This window comes from Arabidopsis lyrata (genome assembly GCF_000004255.2).
Source record: "Arabidopsis lyrata subsp. lyrata unplaced genomic scaffold ARALYscaffold_5, whole genome shotgun sequence".
In the NCBI taxonomy this organism is placed as follows: domain Eukaryota; kingdom Viridiplantae; phylum Streptophyta; class Magnoliopsida; order Brassicales; family Brassicaceae; genus Arabidopsis; species Arabidopsis lyrata.
Window position 1 is genome coordinate 4,370,624 of NW_003302551.1, and position 15,683 is coordinate 4,386,306.

At 30.5% G+C, this 15,683-nt stretch overlaps 1 protein-coding gene and 1 long non-coding RNA gene across 2 annotated transcripts; one reads left to right on the top strand and one right to left on the bottom strand.

Moving 5' to 3' along the window:
• Positions 1–791: 791 nt before the first annotated feature.
• Positions 792–1,313, bottom strand: LOC110228752. The gene is made up of 2 exons (XR_002332289.1): positions 1,124–1,313; positions 792–1,031 (listed from the first exon to the last, which is right to left on the bottom strand). It is a non-coding gene; the product is annotated as an uncharacterized LOC110228752 (long non-coding RNA).
• An 8,622-nt stretch (positions 1,314–9,935) lies between these two features.
• Positions 9,936–11,235, top strand: LOC9313161 (peroxidase 31). The gene has a single exon (XM_021026699.1). It carries the CDS (start codon positions 10,143–10,145, stop codon positions 11,091–11,093), a length of 951 nt encoding a protein of 316 aa, XP_020882358.1. The 5' UTR covers positions 9,936–10,142; the 3' UTR covers positions 11,094–11,235.
• The last annotated feature ends 4,448 nt before the right edge of the window (positions 11,236–15,683 follow it).

The following is a 15,683-nucleotide window of genomic DNA, read 5'->3' on the forward strand; positions in this document are numbered from 1 at the left end:
TAGTGATGTATTCTTAACACTCGTACACCAAAACGAACGTTTGTTACCTTTATTCACAATTTAATTCTCAACTTTTGGCCCTTTATATGCAATCTTGCATTCTTGCTACATTTTAAACAGCAAAAATAATACCAAGAATAGTCCACATGAATTCTGTTGATTTTACACATAATCTTATTTAAAACCACTATTTAAAAAATCTTACAACTATTTCAGAAAGTTCAGACATTGTTTCCGAAGGAATCGATTGAAATACTACTTTTTCAACACTTGCATTTTCTTTGGGATATCTTCTTGGATATCCAAAGCTAATCCATCTTTAGGCAGTCTAATATGTTACAATAAAAAAAAATAGTTAATTATAATTCTGTCAAAAACAATTATACTATCTATACTATGAACGATTATTATTACATATGTGGAGATAAACTCTCTAACCACAAGATAACTGTCAAAGGAGTTTGATTGATATATTTCACCTGCAAATATATTAAAGAGTAAAAAAAATATCTATACATTTTAAACTGGGCTACCTTTCTATGTAAAGGTTCACCACTACAATAGAAAATCCTTATTGTTTTTAAACATCATAACAGTTAATAGTGTAGAGTGTAGGCTTGTTAGAAATGTCACAAGTTTTTATTTTACCAATACTTTTTACATGACCGAATAAGTCTGAAAAATAAAATAAAATTATAAGTTATGTTAGTAATTGAATAAGCTTCTATCAAAACATTTACATAGTTATAATTTATATAATTACCAATCAAGAAATTATCGTTCAACCCTTCCTCATTCAAGATATATATCATCAAAGGTAGTAAAATCAAAATACATATCATCTGAGATTGAAGCACAAGGACTTCTAGGTTTTGTTCATGAGAGACATTTTGTAGGCATGTTTGGTTGCCCGATACTTTTCCATAGCTGTTGATAGTGTGAAGTTTTCGATAATTCACCATTCTCCAGTTCGAATAGAACCTCTTTAGCTTACAAAAGTTGCTTTTTGAAAGATGCATGAATCAAAGTACCTTAGAAATGTTAAAATATAATTTGTTAGAAAGAAAACATTAAGATATAAAGCCATGTAAACAAATAACTATATGTGAATCTATTTGCTTACATATTCATTGGCGAGAATCATCTCCATGGTCTCTCCAGTATACTGAGTCCACGAATGCAATATCTTAACTTGAATCCCCCATTGGGTTTTGAAAGGTTCAACATGAGCAAGGCTTGTGAAGTCAAGATTTGCAGCTATCTTTGAAAATGAGAACAATAAAGCAATAGAAAGGAAAATAAGAGATGAGTACTGAGTGATGATAAACATGCAAACAAACCCTATATTTATAGGGTCAAGAGAGTCAGCTAATATATTTAGGGTTAATGCATTTAAAGAAAAATAATTGATAGAAGATTTTTGAAAAAATTCCGTAGAATATGCTTCATTTTTAAGGATAGCAATCTTTAGGTTAGATTATTTTGAAGCATATATGATTTATTTCGATTATATATTTTATGGAAAACTACCGTAAAATTTATAGATTACGTGAACTAATTTGTAAAGCCAAATATTTGGAAATTTATAAAAAGATTAATTGCACATGCTAATATTCGAAATTATCCATAAAAAACGTAGATTACGTAAAATAATTAATGATTTGATCTAGTTTTTCCTAAAAATTCAAAATTTAAACTTTTATAATTGTTTAAAGGATCTTACTTAAATGATACTATTCGAAACAACCCATCAAATGTGGAGAATACATAAGCTAATTAATTTTGTAATTAGTTTATTTCCTAAAATAATTGATTTAGTTTCATTTTTATATGGAAATTGGTTTAATTCGGATGGATAGCTACTATCAAAATCCGCTCCATGACCCAAATAACTCAGTCCAAGATCTGTGTGTGTTGGGCTGAAGAAGTTGAAGTTCATATGATCATCATCATGAGCTTTGATTTAAATATTTTGATGTTAGGTTGTTTCTAATAGGGAACTAATATCCAAAATTTGTGATTGCAATTTCAACAATCATGAAGGAAAGATTATGGTTTTTTGGTTTTAACTGGAAAGCTGTTTGTATTTTAGGATTTATATACGTAAAATGCTCTTTCTATTATAATATTAAAATAATGAAAATATCAAGTTGTAAAGATTCACGTGTTACAAACGTATCACGATGCTTTATAATGTATGGGCTTGTAATGGAAATCAATGTTTAAAATATATTTGGCCCGATATAAATTGAATCAGATAAGCATAATGGCCTTATATTAATATACGGTCTGTTTATTATTGGTAGTGTCGGGTAAAAAAAACGGCTTCAAACGGGTATGAAGGATCCGCGCGTTTTTGTTCAGGTCAACAAATAAAATTGACCATTTTACCCTTTTGCGATTCTTTTTTTTCCTTCTTCATATTCAATATTTCTAATGGCATTTTCTGTAATATTCTACCCTTTATAAGGTTATTTAATTTTTAGTGATTCCCAATTAATAGTATAGATGATGCATACTATAAAACTTTACCTAAAAAGATATACATGAATACTAGGCTTGGGCGTTTGGGTACCCGTTCGGTTCTGGTTCGGTTCCGGTTTTTTTGGTTCTAGAGTTTAGGGCATATAGGAACCAAATAATTTTGGTTCGGTTCCGATTCCGGTTCCGGTTATTTCGGTTCTGAAGTTTAGGATCCATTCGGATATTTTTTTTCGGATATTTTTAGGTATTTTGGATATTTTTGAGTATTTTCAGATATTTTTGAGTATTTTTTAGATATTTTAAGTATTTTTTGATATATTTTCTAAATATTTGTTGATATTTCGGGTATTTTTGGTTATTCGATCTAAAAATAACTAATATTTTTAGATATAAACTCATATTTAGGGTATTTTCGGGTATCCGAAATATTTCGGTTCGGTTCGGTTCCGGTTCCGGTTCCGGTTCCGGTTCTTTCGGTTCTAAAATTTAGGATCCATTTGAGTATTTTAAAATTTTGGTTCGGTTTCGGTTCGGTTCTTTTTGCTTCGGTTCCGGTTCGGTTGTTTTTGCTTCGGTTCCGATTCGGTTCTTGTGGTTCGGTTATTTTGTCCAAGCCTAATGAATAGGATAGGTCAAAAATTCTGTGTCTAGACTGATGAATCTAACCTCCGTAAGGCCTCGGTTTTAATCACAAAGGCCAAAGCATAATGAGTTTGTGACTTCTAGTCATCAACGAATGAATAAAATTAAGCCATGGTATACAATGTAATTTTGACACCATTGAAAAATCGACCAATAAATAGATCTTTAGGAGGAGGATCAATACTTTGTTAGACCATGGAAAAATAATTTCTTTAATAATTTGTTTGTATAGTCAACTCTTTTTATGGTTTTGACGGCCAAGTTCAATACAATGTTCCACAATGTGGGTCCATCTAAAACACATGCTTCACAAGAATCACAACTGTGTCTACCTATCATCACAAAGTTTGTTTCATATTTATCCTTAAATTTATTTTTCTTATAATCAAACTATATGCCATAATCTAGGATTCTACAATCAACAACGGGTTAAGTCTGAAATAGTTAAGAATGTATGATGTATCTAACAAAAATTTATGTCAACTTCGATTACCATCATCAATGTCATCACCAGCATTTTATCATCACATCATCCATAAATTCATAACCATGATGATTTCACACCCTCACATCATCATCACATCATATATTCATATTCATTTATCGTCAATTTGTCATCACACCACCATCATCATCACCACCTTAGACTAGTCATCAAGATCAGCATAATCATCATGTTTTAAAAATATTAAGAAATTAATTCCGGTACTATATCTGAAGATAAATGTAATAGTTGTGATCTTGATCATTGAAATATGGATTTATAATTTCTTACAACAAATAAAAAGTTGTGATTTTTATTTATTTTTTTCAAAAATGTCATTATAAATTATTTTGCCAATCATTAAATATTTTATCATTTATACCATCAAGAATCTTTTCGTATTTTCAATACGTATTTTCTCGTCTCTAATGATATTCTTATAAGTCAGGAGGAGAAAAAGTTTGAACTTTTTATGAAAAAGAGGAAATGTATAATCATATATATAACCTAGGTTCGAATTTGGTGCCTCTCTCTTTGATGAGAAGTAAATGGCCATTGTGCCAATAAAGAAAAATAAAACATAATTTATTTTGCTAGTTTAAATATATTCAAAATTTTATACGTTCCTACAACAAAAAGGTAACACATACTATTTCTTTTTGGTATTTTGATGTATCCAAAATTTATATGTTAGTACCAGTGGCAGATCTAGAAAACATTTTTACCGGGGGCAAATTACTATACCGACTTTTCAAAATAAAAAATAATAATTCATCATATACTTTTTTAGTTTTTTAATATTGCTACATTATAACATTGTTTGGAAATAAACCAATAAAAATTCTACATTAAAAAGGCATTTAAGAGAATGCTAAATTAGAAAAGAAAAACCAATCTAAACAAAATGAAAATAATATTGATTTTGGAAATACTAAGTCTAGAATAAGAAAGATAAACAATTAATTCTAAGATTAGGGAAGATAATAAGTAAAAAAGGAATGAAAATGAATAAAAAATAAAATAAAAAAAGGCATCATGGGATCTGATCATGGTTTAAGGGGTGGCAAGTTGCTTCATTTTACCCTTTGACTTAATAAATCTTTACTAAAATCAATGAAAATACAAAAAATTGATATTTTACTGGGGGCAGCTGCCCCCCTCTTCCACTACGTAGATCCGCCCATGGTTCGTACAACAAAAAAATAAATGTAGTCCATTATCAGATTAGTGGAACGTACGTTATTTGGGAGTATTTTGATCTACTAGCTCCGATCCAAAAAGATATATGAATTTTATCGATTAGAAATTTTTTAAATAAAAAACGTCATTGGTGTAAAATTATCAACAAAAAATGTTTTTAATTTTATTTCCAATATGTTTTTTTTTCTGAAAATTAACATTTTTAATTAATATTTGTATTCCCTTTTAATTAGATGGGAAACAAAGAAAGACAGAAGCATTTTTGGATTTTCTTCACTGTCGATATCATTTCGATATTTTGGACAAGTCCAGTTGTATTTTGCTGTTATTTCCTATATTTGGGTATTACAAACACAAAATAACAATTCTTAACCAAACCCAAGACGTCTCTATATTATCATTCAGCACCGACATTATACAAAATTATAGAATCAAAAATATATTTTAAGTCTTCACATAGATATTTGGACTACCACTACAGCCCAAACAAAATTTCTTAAACTCAGTGCTTATTATATTATGATTTAGGGGACCATTCCGTTATTATTTCTGCATATGTAAAGTAATCATATATTTGTTTCAACTAACGGTACAATTTAAAATTTAAATAATCATGCAAAATATGTAGATTTCTCTCAAGGCCAAAACAATACGTTTTTTTTTTACAACACAAGTTGATTTAAAACCGAATTTATCTCAAAAGTGTGTTATGTGCCAAACCTCATTTTATAGATCTGAAATATTACTGTAAAACAATAAACACTGGTAATGCGTGTCTTCTAAAAATTATGATGTTGCTTGACCGACGAATAAATAGTACTACTTGATTAATATTATAACTAGGATATGACCCGCGGTACACCGCGGATTAAAACTATGTTAAATCAGTTAATTTGGTTATTTTCGGTTAATCTTGGTTTATTCGGTTAATTTGGTTTGAATTTCAACAAATGGGCTGTCGAAAAATAAAAAATTTGCGCCAAGTCCAGTAAAATTCTTTTAAAAATCTACTTTAGTTAAACGTTGCGTTTGTCACCGTGGGTTAATTATTTGATTTTTTTCTTTTTATAACTGTTTAATTTATCGTATATAATATTTTTATTGTACACTGCGAGTCATATGTGTTGTATCTAAAAATAAAAAATTTAAGCTGTATTTTTTTGTTTAATGTTTAAAATTGTGTAATTGTATTTTGATTTGTTAATTCTAGGATTTCACCCGTGGTATATTGTTCTGTATTAATATCGACCCAAACCCATCCCACCATATAATCCCGTCCTGTGAAATTAAACATTATTTTGTTATTTTTTAAAAATTTGCTTTCAAATGGTTTCACAATATCTATATTTTAAAATTAATGTGTTTTTGTACCAGCCCGTAAAAACAATTTATAATTATATCTTATACACCGGTTCGCTAATACCTTGTTCTATGATTCGGATTTCGGACTGAATAATTTATCAGACTTTGGTCTGGTTTTGACTATACCGGTTTTTATTTGGAACCAATTCTATTAATTTTGGTTTAACTTCCGGTTCTGGTTTTGAAAGCATTAAGAAATTAAAAGCCCTAAAATGATTTATCGTTCCATCTTCTTCTCTGACGGCCTCCTCGATATACCTTCTCCTCTGGTCAAGGACTCCAAAATCGCCGGTTATAGCTTCTACTCCGACGTCTTCTAATTTCGTCACTCTCCGTGTTATCTACAAGTATGTTTACGTTGAGCTTGATTCTCTGTTACGATGTCTTACCTCGTTGGGGACTTCACCTAGATTAATCGAGGCATATCGAGCTTGTTGTGATGTTTTAGGTAGTAGATTCGAGCTTAAAAAGGTTGAATTTTTGTCCGATGCATATCCAAGCTAGTTTTATGTCAAAATCGATAATTGAGTTGATGATAACGACGGTTTTGAAGACGCCAATCCGTCTCAAATTACTAATCAGGTAAACTGTTTTTGAAAATAAAGTTGTTAGAGAGTTCTCTCTCATCTCCAATGGTTATTTGTGTAATGTATAAGTTGCTTATGAACCATGAATTGATGGGTTAAATTTTAGGTTGTTTATGAAATCGTAGTGAATTTGGATTGATTTAATATGAGTGACCATTCCCGATTGTGAAACAGCTGTTGTTACAGGAATTGACATTGATTACCTGTTTTCTTCTAACTATAGCTTCTCTTATTCTAATTTTACAGATAATTACCTATAAGATAAATATGGTCAAGCTTTGGGAATTCTTTGACAGAAGTACTATAACCAACCAAAATAAAAGGTAAGAATTCATTATCTTGCTTACTACACAACTAAGTAATTAGCTTAGGTTCAACTAAGTAATTATGAAACATGTTCACTGTTATATTCCATAGGAAGCTGTTAGGTTCAATATACGGCTTACACCTCCTCTTATACTTCTTGAACCTTTCTTTAGAGCAATAAAATGTTAGTTTACGTTTCTACTTACTGAGCTGTTAAATTTAGTAATATATACAATCAAGAAGTGCATGTTATGTTTTTTTTTTTTGAAAATCAAATGAGAAAAGTAATGGTTGTTTGTTTGTTGATGATACACTAATTTAAAAGATGAAAACAAACTTTATGTACCAAACTTGATGAAATTATCATTGTTTGAGATAGTAAAATGAAGATTACCACAAAACTTGCAACTGAAAGTCTAAGTTGTTCTTCCTTTAGCGTCCCAATTGCATTGAATCTGTTAACAAAATACAAAATCCTGTTTATACATATGTCTGACTATTACTTGGGGTTTTGCAAACCATAAAGCAAGTATGAAATGAAACAAAGGTAAACTACTTTTTTGAAGAGCTTTTATGTTCTCAAGCTCTAAATAGAGACGGTATTGGTGTAAAGCGTGGAGAAATGCAATGGAAATGAGTCAGTATATATAGTGGTTTGACAGGTCTTAGGGTTTTGGGATAGAGCATATCAGAAATCTTGATCATCACGGTCTGGATATCTAAGAAAATATTGGAATCGGTATATACCCTTAACAAATAAGGATAATATCATTTTAGTTAGAAGAAGTTGACAAATATTGAAAGTGGAGAGAATACTGAATTGATATTCTTACCTTTTTTTAGGAAAGCTAAATGATTTATAAGTTACTCGTTTGCTTAAATAGAGGAAACGAATTGGATCCTGTAACTATGTATGTTAAACCAAAATATTCTTAGTAATAAATGTTGATAAATACGAAATCAATCATAGCAATTGTTAGGATTTTTTTGTTTTGCAAAGTCGCATTAGTAGGGATCCGATATTCTAATCCGAAATTCTTGTTTTTTTTTGGAAAAAATCATTATTAGGATTCGAAATCACATTTGCGGGTCAAAATTCCGGGTCATTTTCCGGGTCAAAATTAATCAAAATTTTGACCCGATTTGGGTACCCCAAAAACTGCTGCAAAAATGTATAGTAGATATTCCTAAGTGAGACATTTCTCTTTAATATTGGTGATAGAATTTTATATAAAATTCACTGATTCAGTATATTTCTTTTAAATGAAAGTTGTTGTTTCTATGTTTTATAAATTTATTTATATTTATGATTATTCTTTACTTAAGTTTATTTATGTTCAACTTACTCTTTTACATTTGTGCGTTATTTATATATATTTAAGTAAAACTAAGAATTGGTGTAAAAAAAAAAGTAAACTAAGAATTTTACAAAAGTATATTGTTGACACATTTTTGTTTTGTTAAAAGGTTTTCTTTTTGACACATTTAACTCATATCAAAATATATTCCAAAAGTAGAAATACATGTTCATGTGCAATCTCCACGGATCGAATATGGGTAAAGTCTCCACGGTACGTGTAGACTGTAGAGTCGGGTCGGGAGATAAACAGAGAAACTGAGACTTTCCTGTCATATAATATGTAAATGAAACTTTTTTTGTTTTTTTTATGTAAATGAAACTTAAATCAATAAAACCCATCCATATCGTATATGCTAGATAACCGAATCGCCACGTAAAATAAAATTAATCAAATAAAATCCATAAGACTATAAGATTGCTTCACTGTCTTCTCCGCGTGGATGAGAGATCAATAACACACAAAAAGAGTTTAGGCTGCATGTGAACTACGTAATGTCCGTCAATTTCTCTGTTTCCCCAATTTTCGCTAATTATTTAATTTATCTACTCGAATAATTGAACTAAACACATGCATTATCATTTCATTTATGTAATTAACCCAATTTTACATTAGTAAATTCTGTTTTTAGTAACTTCTTTCGGAAACTAATACCTCTTCTTATTAGTCTTGCTTTTACCCAAACATATGATTGTACCTTTTCTTTGATCTCGATCAAATTTCACCAATTAACATAAAACAAAACAAAAATCTCAATTTTTTTATTGGATTATTTAACTGATTTTTCTGTTTATAAAGAGTGAATATTTATACACGTGATAACCTACATTTTTCACAAATACTAAATGACATTAGCCAAAGAAGTAAATAATATTTGATTGATTACTATTTAACTTAAAAAAGCATGTTTTTATTGATAATACACAATCATTTTTTCACCAAATAACACACTAATTTATCCGATGTCACGCTATTTTATACATAATCTCGCATATTTGTCAATCCGCACAAAAATCACTTTGACTCTATAATTTACCAATTTAGCCATCAAAATCATATATTTTTATCCCAAATTTGGATATCTACTACCTAAATAACCCTTATAATTAATGTGTAACCAAATCTAATATAGGCTCAAATATTCAGATTAGAAAAGTTAGTCAAAATAAAACTCTTTTATACTCCTTCCATTTCGTTTTAGTTGTCGTTTTAGAGTTAACTTTTTGTTTCATATTACTTGTTGTTTGCTTTTTACAATGTAGATTTATGATAAATTTTTTAGTTTTATCTCTATTTTTTAAGTTTAATAATTACTTATATCAAATAAAATAGAATATTAATTAGAGGTGAAACAATAAATTTAATTGTTTTCTTATTTTGAAAATCAACTAAAAGGACAACTAAAACGAAACGGAGGGAATAAATTTAACCAATTTCATTTCAGCCGGCTCAAAATTGATCAATTCGGATCAAAATCTTTAGTACCTAAACTGTATTTTATTACCAATAAACCAGTCTACAATAAATAAACAATCCATATAAAATTAAAGTTACACAAGTAAACCGATCCAACCCAAGTTTTGACTTTACACACATCCCCGTGATTGGTGTGGACTGTGGACCGTACATCGGCGCGTGAACTCCACTCTCTCTCCCACTTACTTCATCTCCTTCCATTTATAATCCCAAACCTCTCACACACTCTCTCTCTTCTCAACAATGGCTTCACTCAAATCTCTCTCCCTCCTCTTCCTCTTCTTCCTCACAGCTCAATCTCGCTTAACCACAAACTTCTACTCAAAGTCATGCCCAAGATTCCTCGACATAGTCCGTGACACAATCACAAACAAACAAATCACAAATCCAACCACCGCAGCCGCCGTTATCCGTCTCTTCTTCCACGACTGTTTCCCTAACGGCTGCGACGCCTCCGTCCTCCTCTCTTCCACCGCCTTCAACACCGCAGAACGTGACTCCTCCATCAACCTCTCACTCCCTGGAGATGGCTTCGACGTCATTGTCCGAGCCAAAACAGCTCTCGAACTCGCTTGTCCCAACACAGTTTCTTGTTCCGACATAATCTCTGTCGCAACACGTGATCTTTTGATCACCGTCGGTGGTCCTTACTACGACGTTTTCCTCGGCCGTCGTGATTCAAGAACGTCGAAATCTTCTCTTTTAACCGATCTTCTTCCTCTTCCTTCTACACCAATCTCTAAAATCATTCAACAGTTTGAATCTAAAGGTTTCAATGTTCAAGAAATGGTTGCTCTTAGTGGAGCACATTCTATAGGGTTTTCACATTGTAAAGAGTTTGTGGGTCGGGTGGGTCGGAATAATACCGGGTATAACCCGAGATTCGCCGTGGCTTTAAAGAAAGCTTGTGTTAATTACCCTAAAGATCCGACTATTTCTGTGTTTAATGATATTATGACTCCTAATAAGTTTGATAATATGTATTATCAGAATCTTAAAAAGGGTCTTGGGTTACTTGAATCGGATCATGGGTTATATTCTGACCCGAGAACCCGAACTTTTGTTGATCTTTATGCTAAGAATCAAGATCTATTTTTCAAAGATTTTGCTAAAGCTATGCAGAAGTTGAGTCTTTATGGTATAAAGACTGGTAGAAGAGGAGAGATCCGAAGAAGGTGCGATGCTATTAATTGAGTTTATGTTTATTATTTTTTTCGGATTATATTTGGGGAGATTTGGATTGTGAATCTTCTGAGTAATTACACTCATATGTTTTTGTGTAATGTAAAACAGAATTTATATTGTTGATTGTTCTGATTAAAATATGGGTTTGGTACAAAAAATTTGTTAACCTTTGTGAAGAAGAGATTGAATGTGATGATTATGTAAAGGAAATGTTTTGCATTTGAGCTCCAAAGAGAGTAAACCAAGCTGAAGTAGTTAGTTTGAGTTTGGTAATGATTCATTAATTAGTGGCTGATTGATAATTAATATGTTGGTTGAGATAAGAGATGTGATTTAATGGATCCGGAGTTGGTAGCTCAGCCGGTGAACTTCTGGAATGTTGGAGGTGCAGAGTTGAGCATTAACAAAAAAGAGGGATTTATAGTACTACTTAACTGTATTCTGGTCTCCGATTCGAAAAGATTATAGGTTTCGGCCGGGAACTTACTTCTTTGTGATATAAAAAAGTTAAGTGTACTCACAATCATACGTTGGTTTCTGGTAAACCGGTTCTATCTTGTGACAGAAAGTGGTATAAAAAAGAAAGAAAGTGGTATGCTATTTCTGTGCATTTGAAACATGGACCAGTTACTAGTCCAATTATTCTTAAAATAGTTATACAATCAAGCCAACCCTAGAACAATTATTGTCAAAAAAATTCAAGCCCAACCCTAGTTGGTCCTTCTTCATCTCAGCCCAGACACAAGTCCATTTTTTTCGGTTCTGAGTAATAAAGTTCAATGTTTACGGTTTTACAATCCTTATTTAATACTCCCACTGTTTTTGAAAAATTGTCGTTTTAACTGTATTTAGACAAGTTAAGAAAATGTATACAATGACTATATTAACCTTATAAAAATGACAAATAATTATTTACAAATAATTTGTGTTTAATTAAATGAGGGTAATTTGGGTAGTTATTGGCATAAGTTACATTATTACCTTAAAACGACAACTAATTTAAAACAAAAAAATGCTCTAAAACGACAACTATTCGAAAACGGAGGGAGTAATTACTAGGTTCTGAATCCGCGCTACGCGCAGATCTGTTTTTAGTAATATTTTATATTACTAATAATATTTATTAAAAATATGGAAATATATGTTTTTATTTGTCTACTTATTATTAATAGTTTAAATTTTTGAATTTAAAATTAGCGGATAGTTCAATTTAAATACACAACTAAAAAAAAACTCTAATACAACTTTTAGGATTTTACAACATTTATCAAAAGAATATGTTTTTATTTAATTTCATTCTTTAGCTATTTCATTCACATACGACATTTTGATTGAATGTCATGAAATACATTGCTCTAGGGAGATTAACTTCGACACCTTTTTCATTTTGGTATACACAAATTCACTATTGTTTTTCGTCTATCTCACTGCATTAGTTAGTATAGCTTTTGTAAAGATAAGTTTCTTTATATAATAAAACAGATTAACTTCCGATGGCCGGTCCGCTACGTCCGGAAGGCTTTAAAGACTTGTTTACCGACCCTACAAATAACCACATGATCTTTCTCTGTGTTTTGTCCTCACTCACACAGTTCCGACAATCACTTCCCGGAAGGTCACCCATCCTGCTTAACTGTGGAATTCTCTCTGGACCGTTGACCGAAAAGATAAGTGCACTTTGGTGACATAGGTGACCAAATCAATTCTCTTAAACCTCTCTGCATGCAACACCATATTCCTGAAACCGGGGTGTTACAATTCACCCCCACTAACAGATCGCCACGTCCTCGTTGCGCACCAAGACTGTCACCCCCGGCGGTGTGAGCCCTCTTGACCCTACACTCGCCTGGGTTCGGCTTTGATACCACTTGTAACACTCCGACCGTCCCTACCAGTGGGTCCTACATTCTCTCTCGGGCCCATGGGCCCACCCTTGTCCGGCGGCCGGTCCGCTACGTCCTGGAGGCTTTAAAGACTTGTTTGCCGACCCTACAAATCACCACATGATCTTTCCCTGTGTTTTGTCCTCACTCACACAGTTCCAACAATCACTTCCCGGAAGGTCACCCATCTTGAAATTGCACCAGCTCAAGCACCCTTAACTGTGGAGTTCTCTCAGGACCGTTGACCGAAAAGATAAGTGCATTTTCGTGACATAAGTGGCCAAATCAATTCTCTTAAACTTCTCCGCATGCACCATCATATTCCTGAAACCGGGGTGTTACAGATGTGATATTCATCTTTGTTAGGAAATGTAATTAAAATAGCGGATGAACAAACCATCTCTCTCCTCTAATAAAATAAAGGTCATCTCTTTTTTTCAATCTTCTACTTAAAAGTTTTGTGTGATTCTTCTTATCATGAAACAATAACATGCACGTTTCTACAAACCTACCGACTAACTTTCTTTTAAGAAAGCTCGCCGGTGATTTTGATATATCGTCACCAACTACCCGAACAGTTTTAAAACGTAGTATCTGGGTATGAGCTGACGAAAACCCTCATCAATGTATTTATACGGAATCAAGAGGCAGTGAAAACTTTAGAAAGTTTTTCTTAACTCGACGATATCTATAAGAAAAAGAGTAATTCAATGATGATATATACACGTCATTATCAACTTATTTTTAAAAAAATATTATGGCCAGAAAGATATATTAAGCCTTTTTATATGAACTTTTAATTTGAAATATATTGTATTAAAATTTATTAAAAAAAAGGAATTTTGGTAAAATATAACCAAATATAATATTGAAATCTATAATTTACATTTTTCTTATTTCTTCTATATGTTGTTGTTTAAAAATTTCACATTTCTCTTCTTTCCATAAATTTTTTATCTTTTCTTTTCTAATAATATTTTAATATAGAAAATATTAGAATTTAAAAATATTTATTAATGAGATGGAAAAGATATTAATTAGTGAGATGACTAATCACAATTGGTCGTTTAATATCCCATATGGACAACTTTAGAAGGTTATAACTTCTTATTTTCATTTCTTAAAAGATATTAATAAAAAATTTATATGAACTTTTAATTTAGTATATATTGCATCAACATTTGCTTAAAAAAAAAAAGAGTTTTGGTCAAATATAGCCAAAGATTTTATCGAAAGATATAATTTACATTTGTCTAATTTCTTTATATTGTTGTTTCAAAATTCATATTTGTCACCTTTCTATATATTGTTTTTCTATTCCTTTGAATTAATATATTAGTATAGAAAATATTAGAACTAAGAAATGTTAATTAATGTGATGGTATATACTTTACATTTGTCTTATTTCTATATGTTATTGTTTCAATACTTCACATTTGTCATCTTTCCATATATTGTTTTTTTTTTCCTTTTTATTAATATATTAATATAGAAAATGGTAGAATTTAAAAATAAATTAATAATAAGACTATTATGATTAACTAAAATTTTATATTTAGAATTTTGTACACATTTCCAGTATTTTTGTTTTTATAAATGTAATAAACTTTGAAAAAAAAACTTTACATTTTGATTAATTAATTTATTTTATATATTTCCATATAAAATATTATATCTAGAAAGTTTTCCATATTTTCATATATTTCTCTTATTTTCATATGCTACTTTTTCCTTTTCTAAAAAATCTTAATATAGAAAATTAATAAAATCTAAAAATACTAATTAATGAGGTGTCTTATCTCGATTGGTCGTTTAAAATCCCACGTGGACGGCTTCAGAAGCTTATAGCCTCGACTTTTATATAGTATAGATTATTAGGCCTCGGAAAATAAACCAAACCGAATGTATCAAACCAAAATCGAAGCAAAAAGAACCGAACTAAAAATTTAAAAATAATCGAATAGACACTAAATTCTATAATCGAAAGAACCGTAACCGAATCGGTACCGAACTAAAATATTTCGGGTAACCGAAAATACCCGAAATACAATTATATTTTCAAAAATATTAGTTATTTTTTTATTTTTTTTTACAGCAAAATATTAGTTATTCATAGGAGAAATTGTTAAAAATGCCCCTTTTTCAATACCCCTTTTCAAAAATGCCCCTTTTGAGAGTCCATTTTTAAGTTTGCCCTCTTTTAGTTTTTAATGACCATTTTATCCTTATTTGAAATAAAATTAGGTCCACAAAATACAAAATATTTTTTGGCGGGAAAAGTGATCCCGCAATTTTCCCGCCAAAACACTTGTAAAAACCTTTAAAATACCTTGTAAAATTTTCACGTAAAAATTTTTCCCGCCAAAAATTTTTTTTTGCGGGAAAAGTGATTCCGCAATTTTTTTGGCGAACTTTTTTTGGCGGGAAAATTTTTAGCGGAAAAAAATTTACAAGGTATTTTAAAGGTTTTTACAGAGTATTTACAAGTGTTTGTAAGGGTTTACAATGTATTTTAAAAGGTTTTAAAGGTATTTATAAGGTTTTATAAAGGAATTATAACTTGTAAAACCTTATAAAAAACTTGTAAAACCTTATAACTTATAAAACCTTATAAAATAGCTTGTAAAATCTTATAATATCTTATAAATACATTGTAAAACCTTTTAAAATACATTGTAAAACCTTATAAATACCTTGTAAAAAACCTTTAAAATAC